The sequence below is a fragment of the Besnoitia besnoiti genome (assembly GCF_002563875.1).
Source record: "Besnoitia besnoiti strain Bb-Ger1 chromosome Unknown contig00014, whole genome shotgun sequence".
NCBI lineage: Eukaryota > Apicomplexa > Conoidasida > Eucoccidiorida > Sarcocystidae > Besnoitia > Besnoitia besnoiti.
Genome location: NW_021703916.1, coordinates 256,993 through 270,506, shown reverse-complemented (window position 1 = coordinate 270,506; position 13,514 = coordinate 256,993). Strand labels below are relative to the sequence as shown.

The window sequence follows — 13,514 nt, the reverse complement described above, 5'->3', positions numbered from 1 at the left end:
CGGCGGTACCCGTATGCCGCTGCTGTGCCTGAATGCGCCACCATCGCCACTGCAGTACGAGCCACAACGACCGAGGACATGTTTTTCGTAAACGACGGGGAAACACTCGTGTTTGTCCGCCGGATCAGACAGAAGGCATGCGGCCTGCTCGATTCTAAACGCGGTGCGGCCTCTGCAACGCCGGGCGCGCGACAGGGCCCGGCTGTCAGTCTTGCTTGGCTAGCTAGGCCCCAGGCGACACATTCTTGTGAGGTCGATGCGGAAAAGATGAAAAGCCCGTGGTATTTTCGCCCTCATGTATCAACATGCATCCATGCGTTAATGTGTTCTGGACGTATTTCTCCTAGTTCTGTATAAGTTTCTCAGTTCGCTCTTGAAGAGTGTCTGGCCACGCGGTAGAGCCCATGTCTGCCGCAGTTCGCTTGGTGTTGTTTGTCTTCCTCGAGACAACTTGGAACCAATTGCTCCGGAGCGCAAGCACAGATGGGGGTCCAACGCGGGTCATTTCTGCTGCATGCCCCTTCTTGTTTGCAGCAGCGTTTCGGCACCTGTCGCCCCTGGAGCCGGGGGCAGATGTCCCTCCCGGCGTAGCGGGTGAGCAGGCAATCGTCGCGGCGCCTGTGCCAGATGTCGCGGCGCCTGTGCCAGATGTCGCGGCGCCTGTGCCAGATGTCGCGGCGCCTGTGCCAGATATCGCGGCACCGGCCCCAGACGTCGCGGCACAAAACCGTGCGGCAGCTCTCTCGACTGAAACGCCTTCTGCAGACGCTGCCCTCCGTAGCCGCCCATCCGCGCAGCCGCTCTCGGCGCCAAGCGTGGATAACGGCTATGCAGCTGCACAGCGAGGAAAGCAGAACGCTGGTTCCAGGCCGAGTCGGCTCCGCGCTGTCGGCGAGTATTTTGTGCGCCAGGGACGCCGCGCGGGCAACCTCATGAGGCGTGCCGGTCGCTGGATTCGTCGCAGGGTGTTTGATCCTGCCGCGCGGTTCCTGTGGAGGCGGCGCTTCGATGGCATGGTTAACAATATAGTGAGTAAGATGCGTATGCGGTGGAAAAGCGCAGTGCAGCACGATGCTGGATGTAGCGTGGTAGCGTCGTTTGTCACGCGCCGCCGCTATGCGCCCTGGAGTCCAGAGGAACAGCCGTCAGATATCATGGTGGCGCTGTCCACGTTGTTCCCGCACGGAGCTAGCATGCAACTGAAGTCCCGCGTCGATAAACGCGTCCTGCTTGCGACAAGGTCGGAGTTTGTCGGTCTCTCTCCGTATGGCAGCGTACTGTTTAAACTCGAGAGCCTCAGCAGCGAGCCCGAGACCCTCCTCGAGGCCTTCCCCGTGGTCGCACGGCCATCGGCAACGAGCGCAACTCTAAGCAGAGAGACGAGGCGGGCGATGGATATGATCGTAGCTGCGACGTCAGGGCTTTCCGATTACGGGATTCCCTTGGATTTGATGATGCTGAAAAAAGCCGGTGGCATCTGGTGTCACCACAGCAAATTAGATACTGTCCTTGTTCCCAATGTATTCGTGCGTCGGCTCCTAATGAAAACACTCCGCGAAGTTCTGACAGACATGGCGGCGGAGGCCTCTGCAGAAACGGCGGGGCAGGGGCCTGTGCATGAGGCCCGGCTCTGCCTGACGAGGCAGTTGCATCAGGCCATGACTGCTGCTCTGGGAACCACCGCGAGACGTGGACGCATTAGCATCGACACGGTGTTTGTCAGCAGCAACGGTGCCGTTCACTTGCATGGCCCCCCGCTTGCAGCGGCCGCCCCTTTGGCAGCGCCGTCCCCCCCCTCTGAGGGCGCAGAGGGCGCAGCTGCATCTGCTCAGTCGGCGGCGGACTTTCCGAAAGAACCTGAAGAAGACGAGTGGAAAGCGGTGGCGCCGTCAAAGAAGCTAACAGAGGACGTCGCGTTTGCCATCGTTATCGCTCAGATATGGTGCCCCAGCCGATCGTTCGAGGAGGTGGCTGAGAAAGTCCTCCTGCATCATCGGCTGAGGCGCGAACTCACACACGAGTTCTATACGCGCTGCGCAGCAGTCCCGGAAGTCGTCCGGCTCATGATTGCTGAGGCTGTGTTTTGAGTCTTCGCACTGCGGTGGACAGTGGCGGGGGCGATGTATGTGATGCGGCGATCTGGGCGGTTCGCGCTGCACAGGAGAGCTTCGTGCGATATTTTCTGTCCGCGTTCACGCGCTTCTCGGTGCGGGGCTGTTGTCCATTCCAGGAAAGCCTATTCAAAGCACTGCCAAGCTGTAGGGCTACAGTGTGGGTTCTAATGGCGCGACTCTCTCCAGCGTCTTCTTTGCGACAAACTGTGAATACAATCTGTTTTGTGGGTCAGAGAGACTCTCGGAATTTTTTCCAACTTCACGAGCGACTTAAGGAATGCACTGACGTCACCAATTCACCACTGGAAAGGGACGCACGCTTGTCTGCCCACAACAGTGTTCGGAGGGCTCAAATGGCTGCATACACCAGCGGAAGCATGGTATTTCGCAGCAGCAGAGGCTAGTGGCATGGCCTCTAAGTTCTAAACGAAGAATCAACTTGCTTCGACGTGCTAGCTGGTACACGCCCCGATGAACGCTGTCGAGGGTAAACAGAGGCTACACGTCAGTTGTTATCGAGCTAGGAAGTCACAGTTTGTAAGATGCGACGTCAGCATCGGGGAAGCAGGGCCGGTTCGGCCGGTCATTTACCGACAGCCGGCCATGGGACAGCGTCGTAGTTTTAGCGAACTGAATTGAGGCCACCCGAGTTTGTAAAAAGTGTCTCCTGGTGTCGGTTCACCACGTTGCTGTGTTGCTGGCTTCGTAGTCACTGCGGTAGAAACGATCAGCCGAACCCTTGTTTCCTCGTTTCTTTGATCAGGCCGGATATCCACTGCAAATTATCGATCATGGGTTCCTTCGCTACAAAAGTACTTCTCAACAAAAGTGGCAGCACTAATCTTAAATCTTGAAGTACAACGCATCTTCAAAACACGACATACTCTAGGCACACGAGCGCGGTGTCCTCGCCGCGTGTGAGTTCAAATGCTCATCGAGGCGTCACGCCTTCCCTGTATGCGAATATGTTCTGAAAGGTTGCACAGGCACCACCAAACCTAAAGCGTGAATGTACCAGTTAGTAGTCCAGAAATACGCCTCATGCGTCGGACATCGAGCGTCTGCAGCGGCGGTCTGTGTAGTCAGCTATGTCTGAGCAGATGAGGCTCACGGTGTACGTGCTCTGGCATATGGGAGTTTGTAGTGAGGTATGCGCTCTGCATTCGGAAGAACGTAAGGAGTTCCTGCCGTGAAGACGTCAAATTTCAATTAGATTATCGTGTGTTTTCTGTCGAGCAAGTGAACTTGACGGACCGCGCGCCAAGCATGACTGCGTCACGTCCCTCTGCGTGAAATTGGAGGTAGCGTGTCTGGTATCATGTGCGTTGTTGCGGCCTGGTAGCTAGTCGAGCGGGTGCGTCTGCGTTTGTCTCGGTCAGCGAGTCAAATGAGTCGGCATCTCAGGTCTTGGGCGTCTTCACTTTTATATTGTTGCACGATATACTTCTCATCATTTTTCTGTGGAGCCCGCCATTTGCGCAGCCGTGTAACAACAGTGAATAGTGACTAGACGGCCGCAATGTCTCCTGTGTGTGTTATCTGTTTGCTTGTCCTCATTCAGGTGGGTTATCCCGCCCTTTTTTGGATGGCGGGCAGAACGGACTTGGACACAGAGTTGAGCGCTGATGGTCCACATGCGAATTCGATCGTGTTTGTCGAGGCCGTCAGATATCGGTCACTCTCAGAGCCAGTTCTGGCCTCACCTGATGAGAATAGTGAGCCTGGGGATTTGATTCTGACTCCGACATTGTCTCAGGAAGCGAACGGCGCTCGGCGGGTGCTCAGGAACGTTGGTTCGTACCTCCTAAAACCGTTTCGTCATGCAGGCCGTTTTCTTCGGGGAGCTGGTCGCTTCTTCCATCGCAAGATACTGGCGGCCCCCTCGCGCGCTTTGTGGAGAAGGCGTCTGACCACGATGATCAACCAGCTGGCCGCGCAGATGCGTTTGAAATTAAAACCCAAACTGGATGTGGAAAGCACGTGCGTCTCGGTGGCTCCCTACCTGAAGCAGATTTATTCTACTTCCTCCTTGCAAGAGGGTCAGTCTCCAGAGCGATCGATGCTGGTCAAGACACTGCTCCCACAGGGGCGGAATGTTCACTTCATGTCGCTCGTGACTAAAGATGCGATTGCTGCGCAGAGAGGGGATTTTGCAAGCTTCTCCTCCTATGGAAGTGTCCTATTCACACTTAAGGATCAAAGCGAATCCCCGTTTACTCTGCTGGAAGCCCTCCCCATTGCAACAAGATCATCCCAAGCGAGCGCCACGGAGAAACAGGAGATTACGCAGGCGATGGAAATGATCAAAACTGCAGCTTTGTCTTCAGAAACTGGAGTGCTTGTAGATCTGCTGAGGCTGAAGAATGTCAGTGGCGTCTGGTGCCCCCGCGGCAGCGTTGGTGCAGGTTTTGTTCCGAACGTATTCATGCGTCGGCTTCCATATACGACGCTCCGAGAAGTGCTTAACAACATGGCGGCTGATTCAGCAGATGTAGAGACGCGTCTCTACCAGCTGCGTGTCTGCTTGACAAACCAGGTCTACAAGGTAAAGTCGAAAACTTCGGAAAATTTCCCACGACGTGGAAGTATTAGCGTTGACACTTTGCTGGTCACCGCAGACGGCTCAGTTCACCTGCCACCTCCGCAAACTCTCTCAACCCTAGCTGTCCCGTCTTCGGCGGCTACCGGTTTGGAAGCGAGTACCCAAATGAAGTCTCCTGGCTCCTTCAGTCCAGAAGAAGAAGAAGATTTGTCAACCTCTGAGACGGAAACTCCTCTAAGTGACGACGTCTTGTTCGCCATCGTCTTCGCTCAGATATGGTGTTCAGCAAGCAGCCTCGACGCGGTGGCGCAGGAAGTACGCATACACCACCGACTTAAGCGTGAGCTTCCAGAGGAATTTTTCTCAGCATGTCCAGCAATGCCTGATCGTGTAAAAATTTTGGTCATCGAAGGGGCATTCTGAGACTTCAATGAACTTGGGAAGGTGCTTTTGCAGCAGGCATCTTGCGTGACGAGGCAGCGGAATGGGGTCCAGCATTTGGAGCTGTCAATCGGTTTTCCAGCATGCTTTTCGTGTGTACGTGTGCTGTAGTTGTTCTTCGATCAGCGGGCAAAAGTTGCGTTGTGGAGACTGACATTGTCACGCAGTCGGTGCGGAGTTTGCTGCAAGCAACTATTTCGGGATCATAGCACGCAGCATATGCACTGTTGTGTCAGTTTCTTTCCACGCAACTCGCAGTGTCTGGCGTGGAGAAGTACTGCGTCCCCCTCTCGTTACGTGCAGCCCGCATCTGCTCTAATTAAATGCTGAAAAGGTTGAGAAGGTGCAGACCTACGAAATTGACCCGTCACCTGGTAGGGTGCATCCCGCAGGTACTACACTCATATCGATTTCCCGGAAGCGTAGTCAGAGTGCGAAATATTGCGTAGGAGCAGATCGATATAGTTGACAAGTCAAGCAGAGTGAGCTGCACGTAACGTGGTAGAAATCCGTGCACAGTGCCGACAGTCTACGTGTTTGACACGGTAGATCCGGTTCGCCGGTTTTGAGACCCTGTATGGAAGCAGTGCTTCAAACATCCGGGCGTCTGCGAGGCGTCTGTCGTTGAACAAGACTAGCACGTGCGTTAGATCACTGCGCATCACTGCATTCTCGTACTGAAGGTAATCAAGCGGCAGATGCACCCAAGAAGCTTGGGGGACCGCTGGAAGCGTTCTTCTATTGCACCGATCGACTTGTGTTGGCACTCCTGATGCGGGCATTTCCCCGCCACAGAAGTGCTGAGTCGCTGTATGCTCCTGATGCTTGAAAAGGCCGTTGACGCGAGTTATCGCCAGTCCTCGGTGCCAAATGTGTCTCCAAATGGAGCCAGTCCCCACGGCGTACGAGGGCATTGAATCAGTTCTAGCATCACTGCCTGCGTAGCATTGGCGTTAGCATGCATACCAGCCGTGTCGCTCCCATGGAAGCCACTATTCGCACCTATGTAGTAGTAGCGCTGATGAGTTTATTGTCACATGCAGGGTGTGGCATCCAGCGTGCTCGCCACCACACTGGAGCAGATTGCACTAGCGCGATTATCACTTTTGGCCATGTGCCTTCGCATGGAGTCACAAACGCCAAGACAAGGATCGTGTGCAGGTTTTCACGACACCTCTGAGAACTGGTACTTGTGCGTGTGCATGTGTGTGAACCTGGAAGAAGTGAGAGTTATCTGCTGCGTTGTTCATTTCAACGAACAAAGTGCCGAAATGACTCTCACATTGTTGCGCTTGCCGCCTTATCGAGAATCAGGAGATCACTTCGGGTCACTCCGGCACGGAGATTCAGGTTTCGTGCGTGCGCTGGAATGTTACCGTGTGCCTCCGTGACGGGTGGCAGGCAGCTAGCCAGCAACGAGGAACTCTGTCTCGCCGACCTGAGTCACCGGGTGCTCGTGACCAGAACACTCCCCCGTGACGCTGTAGTTCTCGATTTCGATTGATTTCGCCTGTTAATTTTCGCCTGTGCTGCGGCTTCTGTTCTATTTTTTGCATAGAATACCAGGGGCCCGGAATACGATTTCCTTGCGAGAATGTCTCGTTTTTCAGTGTTTCTCATACTTGTCTTCCTGCAGACAGGGGATCGTGGCTGTCTGCAGCGTTGGAGAGCACCCAGAGATACGCAGCAGACAAGTGAAATCACACGTACCCTTCTCCAAAGCGCACCATTGTTCACAGAGGCGTTTCGGATTTCACCAACGACAGCGCCGTCCCCAGATGACGTTCCGGGCGTTTCGCCGTTGGAACCAGAGTTACAGCCAGTCACCGGTCACCAGTCTGAGGAACCTACTACTTTGTCACCAGGTGGAGCTGCTGCAGAGGGAGCTCCGCCGTCGACTCTGGCACAAAAGCCTCATCCGGGCACCCGTCAGCATCTGCTACGAAGGGCTCGCACTTTTTTGGCGAAGCCGTTCCGTCATGCACGTCGTCTCGTTGGGAAGGCCGGTCGCTGGATTGGACGCAAGGTGGTTGCCGCCTCGGTCCGTTTCGTTTGGAGGAGACTGTTCGCAAAGATGGTGAACAGGATGGGTGCCTTGGTCCGGACACAGTGGAAAATGGAAGACCAGGTTACGTATGGATGCGACATTGTAGCGTCTTTCGTTGTGCGCCGCCGCTCGAGTGGCGGGTCGCCGGAAGAGCAGCCTGTAGAGATTACAGCCATTATCAACAAGTTGTTTCCTCAAGCAGTCAGCGTACCCTTGAAATCTAGAATCACTAAAGTTGCCACTGTTGTGAAAAGAGGCGACTTTGTGGGTCTCACTCCGTATGGCAGTGTACTGTATAAACTCGAGAGTCTCAACAGTGGGCCTGAGACCCTCCTTGAGGCCTTCCCCATTGTCGTTGGGCCGACGGGTGTGAGCGACTCAGTCAAGAAGGAAACAGTGCAAGCGATGAATATGATCAGAGCTGCGACATCAGGACTCTCAGCATATGGAATTCCCTTAGATTTGATGATGCTTAAAAAAGCCAGTGGCATCTGGTGCCCGAGCACATACTCAGATCCTGCCATTATTCCCAATGTATTCATGCGTCGGCTTCTACTGAAAACGCTCCGAGAGGTTCTGATCGACATGGCGGTGGAAGCGGCTACCGAAACTCCCGGGCGGGGACCTTTGCATGAGGCGCGGCTCTGCCTGACAAAGCAGGTGAACGAGGCAAAAATGGTGTCGTTCAACACGCGAGCTGCACGTGGACGCATTAGCATCGACACGGTGTTTGTCAGCAGCAACGGTGCAGTTCATGTGCAGGCGCAGTTTCCTTCTGAGCCTGCCCCTGCGCTTTCCGTCGGTGCCGCTACCGCTGCTGACCAACGTCCACCACAGACCAGCACCGGGGCACTGAGAGACAGTAACGAAGACGTGGATGCGGCAGCGGATACTGCTTTGACGAGCGAGGTTACCTTCGCCATCGTGCTCGCTCAGATATGGTGCCCAAGCCGTCAGTTTGACGAGGTAGCGCAAGAGGTAGTGTCATATCATCAGTCAAAGCGCCAACTGTCAAACGAGTTTTTTGAGAAGTGTGCGGCAGTCCCCAATAGTATCCGTGATGTCATCGCCGAGGCTGCTTTGTGAGCTCACTTCAGTGCCAAATGGTTTTCCATTCCATCGCGTGGTACTTGCATTGTCGGCTTCTCCTCGTGGGCATTCCGGCGCCGGGAACGGTCAATACGTTTTAGTAGATGCACGTGTGTTAGGCACATATTCTCTATCGAACTGAGGGAAGTAGCTGAGAACACACTCGCGATACGCAGTGTGTGCATGGTTGCCAGATTGTTTTCTGGTTCAGGTGACGCCATGAAGCTTTAGGTGTGCTCCACGAGGCCCGCAGGCCCCATGTACCGATGATCCTCATCGCCAGTCTCTCGTATCTGGTTCGCGCAGTCACGCGACCGTGTCTCGAGCATAGAAATTGACGAAAGAGCACAGCTCTAGAGTGGCTCTCAGTCTGGCGCTTGGTAACATCCAGCACCGCTGCGTGACGCGGCCCCTACTTTTTAAGAATAACACCGTCGGATAAGTCCACCATTCGCACGGAACAAACGATTTTGCAAGCCTAGGGTACCTGCGTAGGGCTGTTGACGCGGGAACGCAAGAACGGAAAACGCTTGTCTGAAGCGTTTAAAGTGGCTCAACAAAAGGACACTGGTGGTGGGGACGTCGGTATCTAGCTGACAGGTATCTGGCATTCATTCCCTTACGCAGAAGCAGCCGAAGCTGTTTCTGCCCCACCCCCTCGGACGGTAGAGAACCATCGAACTAGGAATCGCAACGGCCCCCAAAAAGACACAAATGGGGATGCGATGTTTACCCGTGGACTGGCTAGAGGAGCGCTAGCTCGTCTCAACAAGCGGGGGGCACCCACTGAAGCTCCCCTCGCTCAAGACAGTAGTTCTATGGTGACACAATGTTCCACTCGCCCCTGTGTTTTATACTTACGGTTGATGCCAGTATCCTTCATGAGGAAGCAGTGAGTACCGGCTTGCACATTGCCTGTTGTGTTTGTTGAAGGCGTCCTACAGTTTTCGGTTAACAAAGTCGTGGAGGCGGGCCCGCTACACCTTTCTAGCATTGCTGCTCAATCGCTACGGGCTGTCTTGCTTGTCAGCGTCGCTGCTTATTGCGGCTCTCTCTTGTCTTCTCGGATGGGATACCCGAGCCACAGGCGTAAGTCACGCGAATGTGAAGTATGGAGGCGCCACCTTCATCCAGAGGGGCAAGGACCGAGGCACCTCTGGTTCCCTTCTCTCAGACATTGAAGGGGCATTATCAAAAGCGTCAGCCAAGTTACTCCGCGGAAGGAGGACGCCATTTTTCTCATCCGGACGCACCACTCGGCCGGCTACAGTTTCGACAGTACGGGCGACCGACAGGAGCAGAACGTTACAGGCTTTCGTGGATCTAGAGAATGAATTGTGGATTAACCCTTGTTGATCCCGCAGCTGCACATGCGCTAAAACTTTTCCTCAGACCCGCGCCAGCGAGGAGACCACAGCCAACAGATGGCGACTTCCTTCGGCGAAAAGCTGCCTTATTGATGGCGTTCTCGTCCTCTGAGCCGCCAGTGCTAGAGCTACCGGCCGAAATAGGGCACATAACTATACCATTCTCTTTGGGACCGTTCCTGGCCGCAGGGGAACAAAGTCTAGTCTACCGCGTTATTAACCAGCAGTCCGGTGAAGCCTTCGCCTTGAAAGCTTATCCGATCCCTCATCGGAAGAGATTGCCAGAGGTCCAAGATCTCCTAGCCCACACTCGATCTGAGGCCGCGGCAGTCCTGGTGCTCAAGGGCCCGCAGAGTATCGCAGACGTAGCTTGCGGCATTCTTTGTCTGGTGCCGGTAGAGTTGTTGACCCATGTTCAGAGGCAAGATGTACACACGTGGCTATATGCAGCGGCGAGCAGAGCGTATGCGCCTCCGAATATCTTCTTTTTGATGCCTGAAGCAGTTGATGACCTGGAGAGCTTGTTGAAGTCCCTGCACAACACGTGCACGACAACAGGGGCGTATACCTGCGCTGCGTCGCTAGTTCGGGCAAGTATAAGCATTCAAACGGTCGACGCCAGAGCGCATAAGGCAGGACTCATGCACGGACGGCTTGCTGCATCAGATGTACTTATGGGAAACGGAGTTGTGCGTTTGGGTGGCTTGGCCTCGGCGCGTCGCGAACAGTTACCTTCAACACTTGGAGAATCGGATGATGCAGAGCGGCTTGCGGCACTGCTGTCACAGATCTGGTGTCCTGTTTTGAATTTAGAAGAAGTTACAGAGGCTGTTCGCTTTGCCCCGGCTATAAAAGCGGGGGTGTCCGCAGACATTCTGTGAAAGTGTAATTTACCAGTTCCAGCGAAGAAACTTGTGGATGGCATGGCAAACGGCACACTTCTTCCGGTAGCGGCGGTTGGAAGCCCTGACTTCCAGGCGTTGCAGGATTTGACTAAGCAGGGACGCTCACTGGCTTCTGTTGCAGTTCCCCCCGAAGCGATATCATTCCTGCTGCCTCTACCTCATGGGCTGAAGGTCGATTAATGACCGTCGGCCTCGCAAGCGATGCGGTAGCTGGTTCCATCTGCGGATGGTATGCCAGGCGTGGGAATGCATGCTGCGGAAAAGCGGGGCAGCTCCACAGTAGCCCGCCAGCAACTTTGTTGTACGACGAACGAAATGGGAGCACGTGTTGCAGGAAGATGACCAAGCGCCTCCCGCCGAGGCCACACCCTACTGGGTTTCCAATCAAGAGGCAACTGCGTTATGCCTGTTTTCTCAGTGTGCGTAGGCCTAAATGAAAATCTGGGTGGAAAAGGCCGTGTCCCATCAGTTTAGAATGCGAAGCATTCTGTGTTCGAAGTGTGTTTGCTGGGGGCCCAGTTTCCGTCGACGTTTGAGGATTACACGGGGCACGGTTAAAATGTCTGCAGGATTCATTCCCTGTGAACCACACCCGCAACGCTTTTTCCATTCTTCACCAGTATTTTCAGAGTACCAGCAGTGAGGCCCGTCAGAGTTTTCGCTCTATCAAAGTGCCGGTAGCGTCGCTGAAAAACAATGTGGCGCTGTTCACGGTTCGAGGGGTGCGAACGGGCTCAGAGGTTCCAACTCCGGACCACCTGCAGGAGGCTTAGATAATTTCGGATACTTGTCCTTCGCCCGCGTGTGAGCATGAGCCCGAATTTTTGTGAAAGGGAACGAAAAGCCTCTCGGCAGGGAGGTTGCATCACGCTGCGCGTCTGGCCACTCTGTTGCTCACATTTTGTAATGCCATCCCTTTCGTCTACATCAGCTCGGCGGCGGGATACCTCTGAGCTCAAATCTCTATTTCTCTCCTGTCTGCGAAGCTACTTTGTCGATAGCCCGTGGCCGGAGGTGCTGGAGGGCGGGTGCTTCTGTTCTTGAAGGCCGCTGAGTCGTCAGCATCCCCATATAGAGGGTCAGTAGCTTCGGGAGCTCGAATCCGAAAAAGATTTCTCCTTACGGCCTCTTTGAATTCGTTATCGCGAGCTATGCACAAGTGTTGCACACCGTTATTCTTGCCGGCTGAGGCGAGGGCACCGCGGGCGTAATTCACAGGTAGATATGTACGTAAGAACCTAACATGAATACACCTGTGCGTATGCAGTTTCATGCACCATGCATGGATATAAGCGGTTGGCAAGATGTTTGTGAACTGTCAAGCAGATCTTTTTTTTTCTTTAACTTTCTGGGCGAAGGGGTTGGTACTCTCAGCTCACTTTCCTCCCCTAATCGAACAGAATCCCCCCCCCCGTCCCTCACCCCCTCCACCTCTCACTCCGCTTGTCTTCCCTATTGCCTTGAGTTGTGCCTTTTCGTCGCTCGTTCCTTTCTCGTTCACTAGATAATCCTGCGTAACGTACTTTACGGTCGCCACTAGCGAGCGGCATCGTACAAGGTAGACGAGCGCTACCACTCGTGAGTTGGCTTCGCTTTGCGTCTGGATCGGCCCATTCAGTCAGGGAAGACGCAGTTGGATATATCGTGCGAATGCGTAATCGTGAGTAGCTGAATTAAACACTGGCCGCTACAACTCGAATCTGTTGCAGCCTGTTACCGGCATCCATAGAGGAGCAGTATTTCCAACTTTCTGTCCTCCGCACGCTCCCCCTGGGCTACTGGCGGCGGGCAAAGAATCCCAGGGGAGCACCACCGCACTTCTCGCTGACACGCCTACGTTGCCTGTCGCTTTTATGTCCCTATCCATGTCCGATTTCGTGTGTTTTAGCTGCGCCTATGCACGTTCCACACTGAAGCACTAGCATTTCCTCCAACGGCGGGGGGCAGTGCGGCGAGCGGGGGGGGTCGGGGCAGGTCGGACCCATGTCCTGCGGCGACGGTACCTTTTCGTTCTCCACTGAGAGTGGCGTGTTGCGGCGTTGTCACAGTTTTTCGCCCTTTGAAGGGGAATGCCAGCCATTATTGATCTATTCCCTTGCACAAAGTCGTCTTGTGCACTCTTCAGGTCATGGAGTTCGAGTTTCGCTCTCCGAAGACGGGAGAGGAACGCCTTTTGCCGCATCTCGCCAGTGGCCAGCTTGCAAGGAGAAAAGAAGCGAGCATGTCTGCGAAAGCGAGCAGACACCGCAGCTTTCTTCTTCCGCGTTCCGAAGGACCAAACGCTTGTCTGTCCTACGAATTTCCTGTTCATTGTAGAACAAATTCTGTCTTGTTTTAAGTCGTGTCTTCTCTCGGCGAACTGGAAAAGCAAGTTCACGGTCCTACCATTGTGGGGCCTCATCCTGACGAGGGCATCTTTTCCCGGTTCGCCCTGTTTCCATCTTTTGCGTGAAGGCGGTCGAGCATCGCCATCGCGACCGCAATAGTGCTCTTCAAAGTAGGCTCGTTACTTCAAAGAATCCGCACGCCGCAACGTGTAGTGGCGCCCAAAAGGGAGTGTTTTCCGTCTAGAAGTTTGCCCTTGAGAACCCCCCTCTCGTGTATTAACTCTGCTGCTTCCTGCGCTCCTTTGGCAGCGGAGGCGTGCGTTAGTCGCGCAGGCTTTCTATGAGGAAAACTATTTCCTTTTTCGTGGCAAATCTAGTGCATTCAACAGATCGAAAGAAAGGGGGGAGACAGTGCCGCTGGATTCACACCCTTCTTGGTGTATATACACCGAGAGGGCGCCATCGTTCTCGAGTTCCACAGGATGTCTGGCAATGTAGTCTTTCTGGTTCTTTTATCCTCATGTACCGTCTGTGTATATTCCCTTCGTTTCTGTTGCCATTTGAATCGTCAAGCGAAGAGCGATGTGCAGTTTTTCCCACTTTCGCGTACCGCGTTTACTCGGGACGAGGCGAGACACACCATTAACCCTCAGCGCTACATTTCCTTGCTGCTCGTGGTTGT

The 13,514-nt window shown here is 54.4% G+C and overlaps 3 protein-coding genes across 3 annotated transcripts; all 3 read left to right on the top strand.

Annotated features, from left to right (window-relative positions):
- Positions 1 to 404: 404 nt before the first annotated feature.
- BESB_025210 (uncharacterized protein) lies at positions 405 to 2,087 on the top strand (the record flags this gene model as incomplete). The annotated part of the gene is made up of 1 exon (XM_029361209.1): positions 405 to 2,087. One exon carries the CDS (start codon positions 405 to 407, stop codon positions 2,085 to 2,087), a length of 1,683 nt encoding a protein of 560 aa, XP_029215564.1.
- Positions 2,088 to 3,244: 1,157 nt separating this feature from the next.
- On the top strand, positions 3,245 to 5,079 carry BESB_025200 (uncharacterized protein; the record flags this gene model as incomplete). Its single annotated transcript, XM_029361208.1, has 2 exons — positions 3,245 to 3,262; positions 3,676 to 5,079. The coding sequence occupies 2 exons, from the start codon at positions 3,245 to 3,247 to the stop codon at positions 5,077 to 5,079; spliced, it is 1,422 nt and encodes a 473-aa protein (XP_029215563.1).
- Positions 5,080 to 7,171: 2,092 nt separating this feature from the next.
- Positions 7,172 to 8,230, top strand: BESB_025190 (uncharacterized protein; the record flags this gene model as incomplete). Its single annotated transcript, XM_029361207.1, has 1 exon — positions 7,172 to 8,230. The coding sequence occupies one exon, from the start codon at positions 7,172 to 7,174 to the stop codon at positions 8,228 to 8,230; it is 1,059 nt and encodes a 352-aa protein (XP_029215562.1).
- Positions 8,231 to 13,514: the final 5,284 nt, after the last annotated feature.